This window comes from Chenopodium quinoa, unplaced genomic scaffold, assembly GCF_001683475.1.
Source record: "Chenopodium quinoa cultivar QQ74 unplaced genomic scaffold, ASM168347v1, whole genome shotgun sequence".
Classification (NCBI taxonomy): Eukaryota; Viridiplantae; Streptophyta; class Magnoliopsida; order Caryophyllales; family Amaranthaceae; genus Chenopodium; species Chenopodium quinoa.
In genome coordinates this window covers 1,468,989-1,487,276 of record NW_018742415.1, presented here as the reverse complement: position 1 = coordinate 1,487,276, position 18,288 = coordinate 1,468,989, and the positions used below count along the sequence as shown (strand labels likewise).

General features: G+C 35.2%; 1 protein-coding gene across 1 annotated transcript; it reads left to right on the top strand.

Annotated features, from left to right (window-relative positions):
* The first annotated feature begins 400 nt into the window (after positions 1 to 400).
* Positions 401 to 16,800, top strand: LOC110706895 (CLP protease regulatory subunit CLPX2, mitochondrial-like). Its single transcript, XM_021884884.1, has 15 exons — positions 401 to 1,250; positions 2,451 to 2,512; positions 2,609 to 2,709; positions 3,854 to 3,933; positions 4,811 to 4,861; positions 7,858 to 7,932; positions 8,863 to 8,940; positions 9,467 to 9,523; positions 13,454 to 13,524; positions 13,656 to 13,755; positions 13,864 to 13,968; positions 15,574 to 15,636; positions 15,738 to 15,860; positions 16,012 to 16,170; positions 16,554 to 16,800. Exons 1-15 carry the CDS (start codon positions 444 to 446, stop codon positions 16,623 to 16,625), a joined length of 2,004 nt encoding a protein of 667 aa, XP_021740576.1. The 5' UTR covers positions 401 to 443; the 3' UTR covers positions 16,626 to 16,800.
* Positions 16,801 to 18,288: the final 1,488 nt, after the last annotated feature.

Sequence of the window (18,288 nt, the reverse complement as noted above, 5' to 3'; positions counted from 1 at the left end):
CTATATAAAGTATAAATACAACAAATTTTATTTTATTTTTTTAAAAATACAGCATGTTATTTTTAAATAAATCACAGCAAATTCAGTAAAAAAAATAATATTTAGCAGGTTTTTACAAATAAAAACAACCAGCATCACCAGATTTTAGATTTAAAAAAGTTGATTAAAAAAATATAAAAAAAAATCCGGATACCCGTGTCCCGTCCCGGATAATCCGGGTACCCGATATCCAGATACCCGAACTATCCGGGACGGGACACGGGACGACTTATCAATTACCCGATGATCCGGGTATCCGGGTATTCGGGTCCCGGATTTGAACACCCCTGCCTGTTGCGTAGTGACCCAAATGACGCCCATAGTTGGTAAGGGAGATGACCCGTGACAGGTGCTATTATAGTTCGAAATTATAGTTCGAAATTTCCGACAACAAATTAATCATCATGTCGAAACTTCTCCGGCGAAAAAATCTGAAACAACTCCTTCGATTTTCTCTCTCCTCCACTTCTCTTCTGCCATCTCCTTCATCATCTCAACAACACCTCCGCCATTATCACCGACACTCCCAATCCCTTAAATCCACCAATTTCCTTTCATCTCATCCCCTTCCAGTATTTCTCAAATTAGGGTTAGGGTTTCAAGGTCGGCTCAAATGGGAAGGAAGTTCCGACAATTACGACCAAATCAAGGCAGTCGTCAATTGCCCTCGTTGTTCAAAGCAAATGAATATCCTCTTCTCGAATCGTCCATTGTCAATCACACCCAACGAAGTGGGTGTTTATCAAGCGTTGAACATTTGTGCTCACTGCAAAACTGCGTTTTACTTTCGGCCGTTTAAGTTGGCGCCATTGCAGGGGAGTTTCTTTGAGATTGGAAAGGTTGGAGGGAAGGATAAGGATAAGGATGGTATGATGATGGAAGGGAAGTTTGTGAAGGATGATGATGATGATAATAATTGTGAAGATGAAAATGAGAAAGTTTCTATGTGGCAGAAGTTGAGGTCTTATGTCAGGGATCTTCCTCCTTCTTCTTCATCCGAGGGTTCGACGCTGCTTTCTGGGGAGAATCTTTGGGCTGCTACTAGGGTGGAATGTGATAGTGTGCCTGGAGAAGTGCCCAAGGAAGGAGGAGGTGCGGTTGGGGACAGAAGCGGGCGGGGCGGGGCGAATTTGGGGAAGAGTTTGCCCACGCCTAAGGAGATTTGTAGAGGGCTTGATGAGTTTGTCATTGGGCAGGAACGAGCGAAGAAGGTAAGGCATTGCAACTTCTTGTTTTGTTATGGTTTTACTCTCATTGGTATTATTCATGTTAGCCGACCCTAAATCATTTATTGAGGATTTGTTGTTGTTGTTGTAAAAATTACCTAAATCATTTAGCGAAGAAGGTAAGGTATTGAAACTTCTATGTACTCATTTTATATAAAGGAAAAAAACAGGTTTAGGCCGAGGCTAGCTCTTTCACCTAATATGTGTGTGTTGTGCTGAGATGCTAGTGACTTTTGCACACTTGTTTCCTACATTGTCTAATGGGGAGTTACCTTTGGGGGAGACTGTTTGCCCTTGCATCAAGAGCCGTGGTTTTGCTCTTTGATGGTGGTGGATTGTTTACAAATCTATTTTGCGGGGTTTGTTTTGGACAGGGAGAAGAAGTTATTGTGACGCAAAGCACTTATGGTAATATGTGGTGTATTTGGTTGGAGGGAGATTCTCATGTCTTTTCTTGAGCTTTCCTTTACTCCTGATTGATCTGGGTATCTCAATGAGCTATGAAGGCTTGGGATTTTAAGAGTCATTTGATTGTGATAGTTCAAAGAAAAACTGGCATAATCCGTAATTCGTAATTAGATGATAGCTCCTTTTCCTTTGTGCTAAAGCTCTAGATGTCAATATATTATATTTTTTCTCTTAAAAGTTTTAAATGCTACTTTGAATTATTAATGCAAATTTTACTCAATTCAGTAAACTTGGTAAGTAATTTGAAAAGGTTACGTAATGGATTGACAACTTATCTTTGTGCATTCTTCAATAGTTGTCTCCATTTAGGTAGCAACCTTCAGATAGACCGAGTAAAATTTTTCAATATTAGTTTAGTAGTGCCATTTAAGTAAGTGGACATTTATTGTGCTCAAAGAGTAATCTTTTTGTTAGGTTGGTGGCTTTGTTTTGTGTATAAAATGCATTTGTTGTTCCCTCCACCTCAACTTCTTTGCTGCATTATTCTTATTGTGTCGCTCTAATCACTTGCCCATTCCTTTACGGTAAGTTTTTTTTTTTTCTTTTTCTTTTTTTTGGGTCACTCACCCATCAACTTTTTCCCTTTTATTATTAAAAAGTGTGCCAATTTTATCCTAGTTTGTTAATGATTTTTGTTTGAGGCATATTTTATCAACTGCTTAATATTTTGAATTTTACTACAGCTGTTTTTCTTCTGATGATATTGTTTGAGTGCAGGTACTTTCAGTGGCAGTCTACAACCATTACAAGAGAATATATTACACTTCTGAGCAAAATCAGTTTGTCTTCTTGACACATTTTTTAATTAAATTTATGCTTTTATGCTTGTACCTCTGATTCCTTGAGGTTCTTATATTTTGTAGTTGAAATGGTAGGTCAGGTACAGATGTAGATGGCAATGAGGTGAAACAAGATGACTTTGATCTTGTTGAATTGGAGAAAAGCAATGTCCTATTGATGGGTCCAACTGGTTGTGGTATGGACTGCCTTTGATCTGTAGATAGTGTCCAATAAGACCTGGCAAATGGGTCATTGGGGTTGGGTCTGGTTCGGGTCATTTCGGGTCAAAAAGTTATCGGGTCAAGTTCGGGTTTCTGGTGTGATAATTGGGTCGGGTCGGATTTCGGGTCAACATTTCGGGTCGAGTTTGGGTCGGTTCAAGTTTGGGTCGGGTTTCGGGTTAACATTTCGGGTCGAGTTTGGGTCGGGTTAACTTCAGGCGGGTCATATTCATGTCGATGCAATGGGTTAAATTCAACTCTGTATATATGTTTATATATTTTTCGACGAGAAACTCACTATATTTATTAAGGCTACTTTTTTAATGGAATACAATAATTGTTTGACTTTAGATTATTTTGTAATTTCATTTGGTATTGAACATTATGTTGCGTACTCATTATTTTTGTACAATTTTTTTTTCTAGACTTGTGAGAATTGTGACTTTTATTTCGAGCTTTAGTTAATTTTTTTAATCTTATGGACAAACTCCGTAGAATAGTCATTAAATTTCAATCTTTTTACAAATTTCTAATAACTTATTGAGATAAAAGACCGAATAAATCGAGAAAAGTAATACTCAAAATTTGTAAATTACTTACACGGTTACACATTACAAATTAGTAAAAAAAAATTAAGTCATTTTGATTGCGGTTTTTTTCTATTTCGGTTTGCTCAGCTAGTCTTTAGCTTAAATAGATTCAGGTCATTTAAGGTATAAGATAATTTTGGTGTGGGTCACTTTCGGTTTCGAGTCTATTTGGGTTAATTAATTCAAGTCAAAGGTTGGGTCACTTTGGGTATCGGGTTAACTTCAGGTCTTGGGTAATTTCGGGTCGGGTCGTTTCGGGTCTTGGGTCAACTTCGGGTCGGGTCATTTCGGGTTCGGGTCAATTCCACTTCGAGTCGGGTATGGGTTGGGTCGGGTTGATTCGGGTTTTGGGTCAATTTCGGGTCACTGTTTCGGGTCGATTTTGAGTCATAGGTCGGGTCGGGTCATCGGGTCTGGGTCAGGATTGCCAGGTCTAGCGTCCATCTTAAAGCTTACTTCTCCCTTCGAGTGATGATTGATGAACAAGTTTGTTCTGATATGTTTGCACTGATGTTGGCTGTAAGGACAGGGAAGACATTACTCGCAAAAACAATGGCTCGCTTGGTGAATGTGCCATTTGTTATTGCAGATGCAACAACATTAACTCAAGTAAGTGGTTTATACAATCTGATTGTTACTAGTAGTGGTGTATTGTTAGTTGATACTCGTATTAATCTTATGAAATTGGTGAGTATGTTTATGTTAATCTTATGAAATTGGTGAGTATGTCTATGTTACTTGGACTCGGATGAAGTATCAAATTAGACACGGGTGTCCAAGCATCGGACTCGCCTATTTTCTTGAAAAAAGTTGTGTTTTTAGTTAAAAATGAAGTGTCCAAGTGTCGGTGTCGGTGTCCGACACGAGTCGTGTCGACACGGACGCGTGAGGTAAATGAAAGAGTCCGATTATCATAGGAGTATGTGATGCGGTAGCATATAAGTCCATATGGGTTTATTCTCGAACTTGGAATATGATTGCAAGATGAGGGAGACTAGGGATGCCGGGCTTTACTTTAAGCCTGATTTCACTAATTCATTTTTAGATTGCAAAAATAAAGTCAGGCTTGACTTCTAGTTGCTTTCTTTTTTTATTGTTACCTGCGAAGGTGGTCTGTGGGGGGTTACAGATGAATCATATACAATGGAAACTGGACAACAATTATACTTTAGGACATTCCCTTATGTTGTAAGAGCTTCCTTTACGTGGGACATAGTATCTTTCATTTCTTTGTCTGTTGAGATAATTTGGAGATGAAGCTGGTTCCTGTTTTATAGTGGTTCATGCTTCGAATATTAAATCTAAACAGTACACTTCACTTCCAGTTCACGTCAGCGTGGCCCTGATGCCCTCTATAATAGTTCAACAATCCACACTTCCACCAACATTCTGTTTTGTCATCCTCTAGTTCACTGTCCCTAACATTCTCTTTTTACAATTTCACCGGTGCATCACTGACGTGAGCAATGTTCTTTTTTAATTTCAGGCAGGCTATGTTGGGGAAGATGTTGAGTCAATATTGTTTAAGCTACTAACGGTATGTCACGGACAACTTGTCCATTTTGCTGGATTTGTTATTAAGGTTGTTATACAGTACAATTTACTGTTTGATTCATGTTTGCATGATGTTTTTTTTTTTTTTTTTTTTTTTTTTTTCCTCTTTTGCTTACATGGCTTCATGGTTCTCTGATTTACAATTATTTACGCCAATAATTCTTGCACACACCCTTTTCATTTTTGAAAGAAAAAATGGTTTGTTGTGCTGGCTGTAGCTCACTGTTGATTTTTCTTGTCAACTGGGATTCTATTGCTTTTCTTATATTGTCTATTGAATCTGAAGGCCAAAAAAACCGAAGAATAATTGGTACATACTTCCTCTGTTATATAATATAGGAAAAATACACTTTAATAATCCCAACTATTGGCGATTTACTTAAAATAATCCCAACTAAGGATTATTTTCTAACAGTCCCAACTTTGCCTCTTATTTTCTTCCAACGGTCCCAACCGGTCAACTATGGGTCAACAACCTGTTACAACAGGTCACATGCCACATGTCAACACAAGATTGGTCCAAAATAAAAAAAATCAAAAAATTAGAAAATACAAAAAAAAATCAGAAAATTGAAAAAAAATAAAAAAAAATATTTTTAAAAATAGAAAAAAAAATAGAAAATTCAAAAAAAAAATAGAAATTCAAAAAAAAAATTTAAAAAAAATCCGAAAATTACAAAAAAAAAATTCAGACAATTAGAAAAATTTTAAAAAATTAATAAAGATTAAAAATATTTATAAAAAAAATTTAAAGAAACAAAAAAAAAAAACACCCAAAACCCACCCAGCCACCCCTCCCACCACCCCGTAACCCTAGCCAGCCACCCCCTCCCCGTTCCACACCGCGGTCAACTCCTATAAACTCCTAAAATGGCCGGCCGACATCCATCCAGCTCGGAAACCATCCGGCCGACCCGAAACCACCCCCGAAACCACCCCTATAACCACCACCTCCTCTTCCCCGACCCTCAAAATAACCCCCCTCCTTTCCCCCACCATCAAAACCGCCCATTTTCGGCGGTAGGGGAAAAGAGGAGGGGCTGTTTTAGGGGTCGGGGAAGAGGAAGGGGGTGGTTTTGTTGGTCGGGGAATAGCGAGGGGGTAGTTACGGGGGGTGGTTTTGGGCCAGCCGAGTGGTTTCCTGGATGAGTGGGTGTTGGCCAGCCATTGTAGGGGGTTATGGGGGTTGGCCGCCAGCAGGGAAAGAGAAGGAGGGTGGCTGGCTAGGGTTACGGTGTGGTGGGAGGGTGGCTGGGTGGGTTTTGGGATTTATCTTTTTTCTTTACTTCTTAATTTTTTTTGATTTTTTTTTCTACTTTTCTGATTTTTTTTTAATTTTCTTGTTTTTTTTAATATTTTTTGATTTTTTTTTCAATTTTCTGATTTTTTAATGAATTTTCTGATTGTATTTTTATTTTCTGATTTTTTTTTAATTTTTGATTTTTTTTTAATTTTTTAATTTTTTGATTTTTATAAAATTTTTGTTTTTGTTTTTTTTTTATTTTTAGATTCTTAATGAATTTTCTAAATTTTTTTCTAATTTTATAAATTCTAAACTAATCACGTGTTGACATGTGGTATTTATAAAAAAAATTAAAAAAAATTATCTTTTCAACAAGTTACCGGTCAATGGGACCGCTGAAAGAAAATAAGAGGCAAAGTTGGGACTGTTAGAAAATAAACCTTAGTTGGGATTATTCTAGGTAAATCGCCAATAGTTGGGATTATTAAAGTGTATTTTTCCTATAATATATGCAACAAGCTGACTTTATTATATACTCATTGAAAGTCAACTTGTTGCATGTATTAAGAAACAGTGCAAGAATAATAACTTTTGCTTTTCATACACTATTAACAAAAATATTGTCAAATTTATACTTACTATGTTTTTGTAAGTTACATTTTTACCATTCCTGTTTTGGCAAAGCTTGATTTGCTTCTTAGCACATATGCAACTCTCATTCCTACTTTTTCTTACACAAAACCAAGCTACAACACTATCTTTCTTACTTTTCTTTTCATAAACCCCACTTGCAACACCCTTCCCTAGGTTTTTGTTCACATGCCCCAGTACCTGCTCTCTTTTGTAGTCTTCTAAGTGCATAAAAAAAATAAAATAATGTAGGTGGTATCTGAATACTGCAGAAGTCTAAATGCTGGGATTATTAAAGTACTGAAGAAGTATAATGCGTCTTAGTTCAAATTTAAAATCCGTTGCCCTTGAGTACAAAACACCTGCATAATCAATCTCATAATATGACATAATTACAACCTGACCTTATTAGACACCAAATTCCATATCTTGAAGTTATTTTCTGGGTTTTGGGCACCTTTTATGGGAAACTCACTCCTTTTGTGGTTTGAACAGATTTGTTCTCCAATTTTAGAGAATGAAATTTGGGGAAGAATAGATGATACCCGGATTTGGTCTTTGATTTTAGAGTATGCTAACTGTTCACACTTTAATCATGTATTTGTATTATTTATTATGAAATTTCAAAAGGACACATTAAAATAATATCTAAATTCTTACAAGATCAACATGATTACGTGCTATTTGATACAGTATGGTCATAGTTTGCGAAGTTTGGTCGCTAAAACATTGTAGTTATAATTAAAGAATGGAGTTAGTATTTATAGTCTACACATTTTTTTTCCTAATATTTACCATCTCTGTATCTATTTTCTAGGGTGAGGGAAGAAGAGACAGTGATTAAGAAAAGGAAGCATTCATAAATGTTATGTGTTGTAATTTTTTACACTTGAAAGCACTATGAGCCTCCCCCCCCTCTTCCCCCCTGATTTCCTTTGTTGTAGTAGGTATTGAATTTTTTCACCCAAGCAAATTTTTTTTTTTATTTTTTTATTTTTATAAATTTTTATTATATAGAAAAAAGGTATTAGCAGACCATCTTCTTGTACATCATGTTATTGTCTTTGATCTTACATTTTTTATTTTGTCTTCTTATTTGGCTTTAGGCTGCTGACTTTAATGTGGAAGCTGCGCAGCAAGGGATAGTCTACATTGACGAAGTGGATAAGGTTACGAAGAAGGTACTCACTTCTAATTACATGATAGCTTGATAGTATGCTGATTTTTGGCTTTATTCTTTTTGTTCTACAGTGACACCTTGGTGTCATTTTGAGATACATCTTTATTACTCATTTTTTATATACATCTTTAGGGTTGAACTTTTGTAATCATGGCATTCGCAAATGTGAGACCTCTTTATTTTTTTCCTCTCCATTTGAGTGTGATCATACTAAGAATGTGTTTTGGTAAGTTTGTCTATAAGGTCAATGAATCATTAGAGATTCAGGGACTAACATTGAAAGGCAAAAAGATGCATTTCAATTGTAGCTGAAATGATAAATAGGCTAAGAAAACTTATTTCTTTATAAAACACTTGTTTGGACAGTTAGTAAAACCGACTATAGTGTCTGAAATATATGAGCTCGTTTCAGGGGAAAAAAAAAAAACCTTATAAGATATGACTTCATGCCTGTTTTCTCAAGAAACCTATGTATTGAACCATATTGTATATGGAAAAAAGAAGAAAACGATTAGACATGGACGATTCCTATAGTTTTTGTGGCGTGTAAGTGGAAAGACATGCTGCCACTTGTTACTTTGATGTTTTTGCATTAGTGTTTCTTGTGACTATTCTCGAGCTCCTGTGAAATTCTGGGCAGAGTAAGTTATGCTTGCTATTGCTATGATCAGCTTTATTTGTGGTCATATTGGTAATTGCTTGGAAAGTAATATATTCTCGTGTCTACAAAGTACAAACATATTCTTGGTGGGACAGAGTTATATATTGCTTTTCCCTTATGTGCATGCTACTTTTTTCAGTTTTTTTTTAAACGAAGATTGAGTGCTATTTCTTTATCTGTATGGTTTTAAGAGAACTGCTGGTCTTCTCTCTTTATACCTTCCTTTGTGTTATCTTAATAGCAGAATTTCTCTCTATTGAATATTTGCAGTCTGAGAGCTCAAACATTGGAAGAGATGTATCTGGTGAAGGTGTTCAACAAGCATTACTGAAAATGTTAGAAGGAACAGTAAGTTTTTTGTTATCATATAAAACGACAGACTCACTTATACTGGCTTCTAGTTTCTTGATTTAAATTTCACATGTTGGCTGGTTTGGTCATGACCCCTGGTGCCATATTATTATTTTGATTATATCAACTAGATATGAAACTTTTGCATGGGTGGATTTGTGCTTTTTCTTGTCTGCGTGGGCTAAATGTCTGAAACTGTCTTTCCTGCAGTGATATGTTAATATATATGTTGAAATCATCTGCTAAGCATATTAATTATGGCTGAAACTTAATATGTTATTCAATGGGGATATTATTGTTGGAGCTTAATGTCAAATCAATCTGTTTTCTCTGAGAAGGTATTGCATATACAATTTATTATCAGCTGTTAATAATTGCCACCTGCTTGATTTCACTAGTGGTTTTGTTCATCTTTGTATGCTGCTGCTGTCTACATTCACATGTCCTGCCCCTGGTCCGCTGCATGGATTTTGAATGAGAATTATCTTGTTAGTTTGATTGTTGAATCTATCTTCTTTGTTAGATAGTAAATGTTCAGGACAAGGGTGCTCGGAAGAATCCCCGTGGTGATAGCATACAGGTAAAACACAATTTTAACGTTTGCTGTTTATTTGTGTTGTTGTCAGCTCTATAACATGTTTTCCACGCTTGTGTTCCTGTGTTGCCTATTGTTTAGCGTAATTTTAATTCCACGGGCCTATGATTTCTCATTCCATGTTGAACATTTCTGTAATTAATCCTTCTGGCTAAATTTTTGCTGTGGTAACCACCCGAATAATTTCTGTGCCAGTAGATTCACTAAAACAACAGTTATGGGGTTGAGCCGTAGAAAATAAGGGTACATAAAGGATGTCGTGTGTGATTTTGAATCAAACGCTACAGAATGACATTTTGCAGTTGGGCAAATAATGAATTTGTTACTGAACGAACGACATTTAACCTAACAGCCTTGTTTTAATTACATGGGAGACCATCAAGTTCAATCAGTTGAGCTTTCTTTCAAGTTGCAGATGATGTATAACTCTTGCAAAAAATGTTTGCAATGGCTGATAGAACAAATGAACAATGTTCTGTTTTAAAGATGAATTTGGCCTGCTTACATTAGAGCTAGTTTGTAGAAGCCTAGAAGGCTATTGCATTCTTCTTTATTATGGGATATCTTATAGGCTATATAGCCTTTCTTTATGAGGTATGCCTCCAATGGACCTGTGTTAATAATGGCCATTGCATAGAACCCTTTGTATTTATTGGTGATAGCAAACCATACTTTTAGACTTTGGGGAATAAAAACTCTAGCCAATGAAAATTATTTCTGTTTATTTTTTTTCATCAATCTATTTTTTCATCTATTTTTTTTCAATCACTATCTTTGTAATGTAAATGCAACATATATATGGCCATGTGAGGCGTTTTTTTTTGTTTTACTAGCTTTAGCATTCTCTCAAGTCCCGGCTTAAAATACTTTTTTTATTCACATTGCACATCAAGACAGCACTATTATTGTAATTTTATACTTCCCATAGGATTCATTGTATCTCAAGCATGTCCATACAATGACAATATGACATAGCCATTTAATGAATTTAAGCATAAGAAAACTTGGTTGATCAGACATGTTTTTGTTGCCATATGCCCTTTTGCTATGTGTAACACCTCTTTTGGAACTTCTAAACCATATAATCCACTATATTTTCAAATAAAAACAGAAGTGGTCAAAATCTTAGGACTATTTCTAGTCCATCAATCTCCTTTCAAAAATAGATGCAATACTGAATTAATTCATTAAACTCATATATGGTACTGTTATAATACCAAGAAAGTTTCCCTAAATCTGTCTTAGGGAATTCAGCGTTGAGTCTGTGATTGAAGCCCAACGAACATAGATTAAGATGAGCAAACTCACTGCCTTTTTTGTAGATGAATAAATAATTCCATTTTATTGAGTAATGCAGCCAGCAGATGGTGCTAAGCATGCCTCATTCTAATAAACATTTTCCGGCAAAATAGATGAGTTGGAAAATTTAGACTAGCAAAACCTGGAGAAAGTTGTTGCTTATATGCTATACTGTACACTCATAAAGGAAATTAAATTTTTTACAACCAATTAATGCAAGATATAAGTGAGTAAGAACAAGAATTAGCATCGTACGAATTGTTGCTGGCTTCACCACCACCAGACGAAACATTACAAAGTAATCAACACCAATGTGCTGAGTTTTACCATAGTTGTGCATTGTGCCAAAATTGCCTTGTTAAATTTGCTATTAAACAACCACAAGAAATGATGGCAAGGCACCAACTTCCAATTGCTGTCTAACATTAAGTTCATTTGCACGGCTACATTCCAAATTGGTTCCTATATGGCTTGAGCATGAGAATAGGGTGTAGTAGTGGCAGTAGATATGATGCAAAGATTAAGATGGTGTTTACTTGTAGATGCCATATTGACTCCTAATAGTGTTGTTGGGAGGAGAGGGATAGTGGGAAGAATGCAGGGGCTTATTTAGGATGAGTTCATTGAACCCACTGGTTTTTTGGAAAAAAAAAAGGTTTTTTTTTTTTATTTATTTATTTATTTATTTATTTAAAAAAAAAACGAAAAAATGATGTATATAATTTTGCCTGCATGATTAGTATGGTGAATGCAGCGTGGCCTAGTGGTGTGATGTTATCAATTGTGCGCCTCTTTATTCCCCAAAGTTAACGGTTAGACTCCAAGTGATCTAATTTTTTTGGCCTTTTTATTGGAGTATTTTTTTCCCCTTTGCTTCCAATTATTTCTCTAAAATCTCTATATATTATAGCCTTTTTTTAATATATTTTCCCTTTTTTGTTCCCGTCAAATATATATATATAATTTTTTTTTTTTCCCTTTTTGCTCCAACTACTTCTCTAAACTCCCATTACTTTTTAGCCTTTTTAATATTTTCCCCATTTTGTTTCAACTACTTCTCTAAAGTCCCAATATCTTTTTAAAGACTTAAAACATCAAACCCAATTACCCTAACTTTCTTCTCCAAAGCGTATGAAAACTCGAATGATTTATTTCTTAACCCAAATGTTTTTGCATGCAGAATCCCCCCCTTTTTTTTTTAAGGGTATTACATTGTATTAAGTTATATGGTATCCGTTGTAATCCGGATTTGAATGTATCTATTAAAATTTAATTTATACTTTCTAGTTCCTACGTCCATTTTTAATTGCAACATTTAGTTTGTACACACTCCTTTTGATCGTTTGTTGTTATCATATGTTAGAAAAAATTATTTAGTTTAGTGTGATTTTGTTAAATTCGCCTCGGAAAAATATTTTTTTTGATATCAACTTTTCATAATTTTTACAAAAACATAACTTAAAATATTGGGTTTTTCTAAGCTATACCCTTAAGGTAGTTGAGTTTCTAAGGTGTACCCATGCTTTTTCAAGTGTTTCTAAGCCGTGCCCTTCAACTTCTTATCAATACTAAAATATACCTTTATTAGTTATTTAAAAGTTAATTGAGAGTGTGATTTCGTGGCTTTAGTTTTCGTTATTAGGGTTGTGGTTAAGATTTCTTTCTCGTATCATTTCCTTACCTTTTATCATCTTTTTATTAAATTTATAGTTAACTTTAGGTGACGTGGAAGTCCCAAGGAGGGTACCATTCATTAATGGTAGTGAGTTGAGGGGCACAACTTAGAAATTTTAAAAAGCATGGGTACACCTTAGAAACTCAACTACCTTAGGGGCATAGCTTAGAAAAACCCTAAAACATTTTAGTTATAGAATGAGCATTAGCAGCAAGCGTAAAATCACCAACGTTGCAATTAAAAAAAAAAATGGAGGACTTGTATATTTTTTTAATGATTCCGAACCCACGCTTCTGTATCCCTGGATACGCCACTGGAAGAACGACATTAGGTGCAAGCATAGAGGCAGTAGTCATGCGCCTAGCATAGTAGTATAGACTTGCCCAAAGAAGTGAGGGGGTCGTGGGTTTGGGGCGAAGCCATGTGGTGGCTATTGGGAGGCCGGTTGATGACTGTTGTGGGAGGAATGTGCAGTGGCAGCAGACACCACAGTAGCCCGTGGGTAGATAATGCAAGCTTTGGAGTGGGCTGCTGGGATGAAACCAGAGGTGCTATTCTCAGCCTGCCAGGTTATAAATGTTGGCAGTAGTGAGCTGTTGAGTAATAATAAGAAGGGCAATTAGCTACTCCAAGAAATTATAAGAAATAGAGGATAGAAAGTGGACTTCAGCTGACAGAAAGTTGGATTCAACTCATGTGACATGGCAAGAAATGTTTAGTTTGTTCTTTGCTTAGTCAAGACATCTATAAGTAATATAACCTTGATGATAGGTTGGGTAATTAAGTAGTACACGTATTATGGAGCTGAGGTGAAGTAATGGTAGTCAGGTTAGGAAAACATAAGCAACTGAACACTCATGGCATCTTGTGAATTAAAATGTGAAAGGGATTAACTGATAAAGTGTTCTGTTCTCATTTAATATTTGTTTGATACTTAACAGATCAATACAAAAGATATTTTGTTCATATGTGGTGGAGCATTTGTTGATCTGGAAAAAACTATTTCTGAAAGGTGTGTATTTTATGGTTTTGTTAATTTTATTTCTTTCTTCAAATTGCTACCCAACTTACCTAGTCTTCCTACAAACTGCTCTATTTGGTGTTTAGTATTTTTTAGAGTAATTACTATTTTTGTTTTGTCAGGCGTCATGATTCGTCGATTGGTTTTGGAGCACCAGTTCGTGCTAACATGAGATCTGGCAGGACGACTGATGCTGTGGTTGCATCTTCATTATTAGAAATTGTGATAACCAAATCTTAAGCATACTTCCAAATTTGTCCCTTAAATTTTTTTGTCTATGTGTGTAGCTTAGACCATTGACTTAACCTTCAAGTTGCTGTTGATATGCAGGTAGAAAGCAGTGATCTTATTGCATATGGTCTCATACCAGAATTTGTCGGCAGATTTCCAATTTTAGTGAGTTTGTCAGCATTGAATGAGGATCAACTCGTCCAGGTTGGTTTCAGCTTTCTTGTAGTTGATCTACCTAATTCCTACTCAAAATGTTTTCACGAACTTGGTCCATATCTCTTTCAACCCCTCCTCTGGTTACCAAAATGCTTTTGATAACCTATAAAAGCTATCGTGTGCTTCTCTTTTGAGAGAGTCGTTTGCTTGCATATGGTTAGAACCAATCTGTTATGGCTTATGCATATTGGATGTTGGATTATTTACCTTTCGATTTCATCTGTTAATTATCTTATGCAGATGAGTACTATAAAATCAATTCATATCCAAAGTCATGAAGTATGACAATAACTCTATATTCAGTTAAACATTCTTTGAGGAGTTTAAATAACACGACCTTGAGAATTTACTGCAAGTAATATCAACTTTCAATCGTTGTGTGTTTAATGATATGCCGGCGCCTGGAGAGGGAACATAAATGGAATATACTGACATGATAGTCATTATTAAAAAAAATAAGTAGAATAATTTTATAACAAGCTTTACTGTTAATCAAGCTCAAGTAAATTAATTTTGGTAGCTAATTAACAACTTTAATTAACAATTTTTGTTTGATTTAATTAACTTTTTGGGATTTAATTAACACTTAAGTTGGCTTTAAATTGATTTTTGTTTGTTAATTAACATATATAGTCAATATAAGTACTGTTAGATAATCTACGTTTTGATTAGATTTAAATATATATTTTTGTTATACCAATCAGAATATATTCGTTTAATTTATACTTTGGCAACTGCATATCGTTTAGTGCACAATGATTGAAAGTTGGTGTTATTTACAATAGATATTGTGTTGTATAGCACATATCAGTGATAGTTGGTAATTTTTTACAGCCATTTTCCGACAAATAAATTTCATTACTAGAAATAGCTGTAAAACTGAGTAGTTTACTTGTATCAATAGTATAATATTACAAGGTATACCAGAAATAATAGAATTCAAATACATGTAATTGTTTAATAAAAAATAATTATACTAAAGTTTATATTTGAGCTCTCAACTTTTGTTGCGATTTTGAGACCCGAATTTTTTACAATAGTAACTGCAGAATTCTCATATTCTCTTGTTTGTTAAAGCTATGCTCTTTGCCCTTTTTTACAACAATAAAAGACTTGTGTCATCATAACTAACTTTTGCAATCAGGCTCTCGAGTCTCGCTAAACTCGCTTGAGTTATTTATATTATAATGCTTTAAAGCCGTTTGAAATCTTATTTTTGTGTCAGGATCTTATTAGTTTTTAGATTTGCGGATTTCTAGTATTCTCCTTGTAGGTCTCATATTCTAACTCAAGGGGTAAAGTGGGTGATATACTGGGAATGAAACTCAATGGGCATGGGTCAGTCTTTTGTATAGTACAGTATTCTCCTTGATATTGATTAATTATATCATCAGCAGTGTGCAATCTTGTATAGTACGTTGCAATAAAATGCAATTAATTAAGAAACTGAAGGTGATAAACTCATGTCAATAGGACAGCCATATAATCGTAGTATAATGCTAGTGTCTGTCTTTTCCCCGCTCAAAGTATGTAGCTTCCACCCTCCAAAAATGTGGTTTATAGGTGACCTTTGTTCTTTTGGGTGTCTTCCAGGTCCTCATGCAGCCGAGAAATGCACTTGGTAAACAATACAAAAAGATGTTTGGCATGAATGATGTAAGTTGGCTGTTTTATCTTGCTTATACTGCTCAGTCTGCTCCCATCACATTTAGTTATAATTTATTATACTTGTTTTTTTGACCTTTCAAGTGATGCAGGTCAAATTTCATGTTACAGAAAAAGCTTTGAAATTAATTGCAAGAAAAGCAATGGCGAAAAATACTGGTGCGCGTGGCTTAAGATCAATATTGGAGACCATTTTAACTGATGCTATGTTTGAGGTATTTTGTTTTAACCCCAGTAGGAATTTGAAGATCTTGGAACTTTATTTTTTGTGGCAATCTTCCTATAGGAACTGCATAGGAGAATTTCGTTTCATGTATTCCGTGACAGAACAGTGCTATAACACGGTGTTTGCTTCTGCTTCTGCAGGTTCCAGATGCCAAAACAGGAACTGATCGAGTAGATGCAGTTGTGGTGGATGCAGAAGCTGTTGGATCAGTTGATGATACAGGTTTGGGAGCCAAAATTTTGCGTGGAGACCATACATTAAAACACTTTCAGCAAGAAACTAAATCCAGTGATCCGATGGTAATTCTTTTACTCTTACACTAAATAAATCCTTGGGTTTCACTTAATTAATTATTTGGGTGGGTTCATTTTTTGTTCATTCAAAATTTTTGTTTTTTTCCTATTGCAAGCCTTATATCCCCTCCTACCCCACTAAATACATTAAACCACTCACACTAATCTTTTTTCCTGACATTGCCCAATAATCTCCTTGTCCACCCTTTGCCTTGGTCTGTATGTAATTCTACTACATGAAGCTACTAGAGAATAACAGAGTACTTAGTACAGTTAGCTGGGATGGTTTTATGTGATTCAACTTACTGTAGTTAGGGTATAAAGATTTGTCCGTCTTTACTATCAAGTTTTATCAGAGCTTGATCATTGAAAACTTTTGTTGCTTGCAGAAGAAAAATGAGATAAAGGTTGAATCGCCAGAAAGTGATTTGCAGTTCGAGTGCAGATTTATGAGCTTGTAATATTATTTTAAACCTCTTTTTCGGAATGCTTTCTAATGTACAATTTTTTAAAGAAAATCCGAAAGAGAAATGTGTATCAATGTATTGTGTTACCTTTGGGTTACTGTGAGGTATATATGTGCATTATGTTAGCAATTGTTTTTAATTTAATAGAAAAATCTGTATTAACGTTCCATTGCCTTGTCTACAGCCCCTTACGGCTGTTTGGTATTAGAAGGAACAAGGTTGTCAAGATCGAGATCCCGCTTTAGATTGATGATGAGGCGGTAGGATCGATATATAATCACAAAAAAGCTAAAAAAAAATAAAATGCTAAAAAAAAAATTGTGATAAGGGATAAACACGTTATATGCAAACCACTAAATTAAAACAATTTATATTCTCAAGCAAAACTAAAATGCATAAAGGTAAGCAAAGGGTTGAACCCAAGGGAGACACTAAGCACTACAAACACTATCACCAATTAATCTAGCTGGACAAGTTGAATGAAAGATCGAACACTTAACAAACTGCGATTAAACTAGGGAAGAAATCAAATGCGACAAGCAATAAGGAAATGGTTCGAGGCAAATTGTCACTCAAGAAACATCAAGGGAAAGGATTTGGGAATCAAGCAAAACTAAGCTATACATGAAAGATGATTAAAGGCATGGTCTACTCTGTCAGGAGCAATTACTTTCCCAAGCATATAAAATCACATTGTCGTCATAATCATGCATGAAATGAGGTAATGAATCATCTAATGAGCATCACTTAATCACATTATCGTCTTAATCAAGGTCAACTCGCCCAGCTACAACCACTGATTGGGCACTCAATAGAGATAATGGGTAAAATCATGAAAACAAAGACTTAAATCACTAATCAGCCCTTAATCCCAATCCCCTTACATGCTCAAGATTAGGCTAACCTATCACCATTTTCTTAGTTGGGTAACTACTCACCAATCATGCTAATAACAAGATAAATCAAACAAATTAACAAGCATCAACTTGATTAACAAGCAAAAAAGAGAAATAAAGCAAGTAAGTAAAGAGTTAAAAGAAAGCAAATAAAGAGTTCAAGGGAAGAAATTACTAAAGGAGCTTCATTAATCTTTAAAAGAGTTGATTGCAAATCATCCAAAATCATGAGTTTAAGTGTTTTCTCTCTCTAGAATTAAGCTAAGAACCCTAGGTTAAGCTAAGCTAAGCTAAAAGTTGTATTAAAAACGTCTTAACTCAAGGCTCATATAGCTTGTACAAAATAAAGTTATAATCAGGCAAACTGAGGGTAGGTTCCCTCCCTGTGCCACGTTCGACCGAACTATTCAAATGTTCGGCCGAACCTCGCGACCGAACTTTTCAATAGTTCGATCAAACCTCTTGATTCGGTCGTACTCCAAGCTAGTTCGGTCGAACTCCATGCATGAAGCCTTTCCTTCCAATCTTCTCTTTTTACCTTAGCCTTTGTGCCATCTTCTATGTGCTCCGGAAGGGCAAGGTACCTGCAAACAAAGATTACAGAATAGAGGGAATGACGAAAGAATATATCATAATTCATTGAAAACAACTATAAACACATATATCTTTCATCGGACAAACGGAAAGCCACAATAGTACTCCGTATTATTGAACTAGAAAAGATTAAACCTTAAACCTAGCCTAGGTGTGACATAAATATC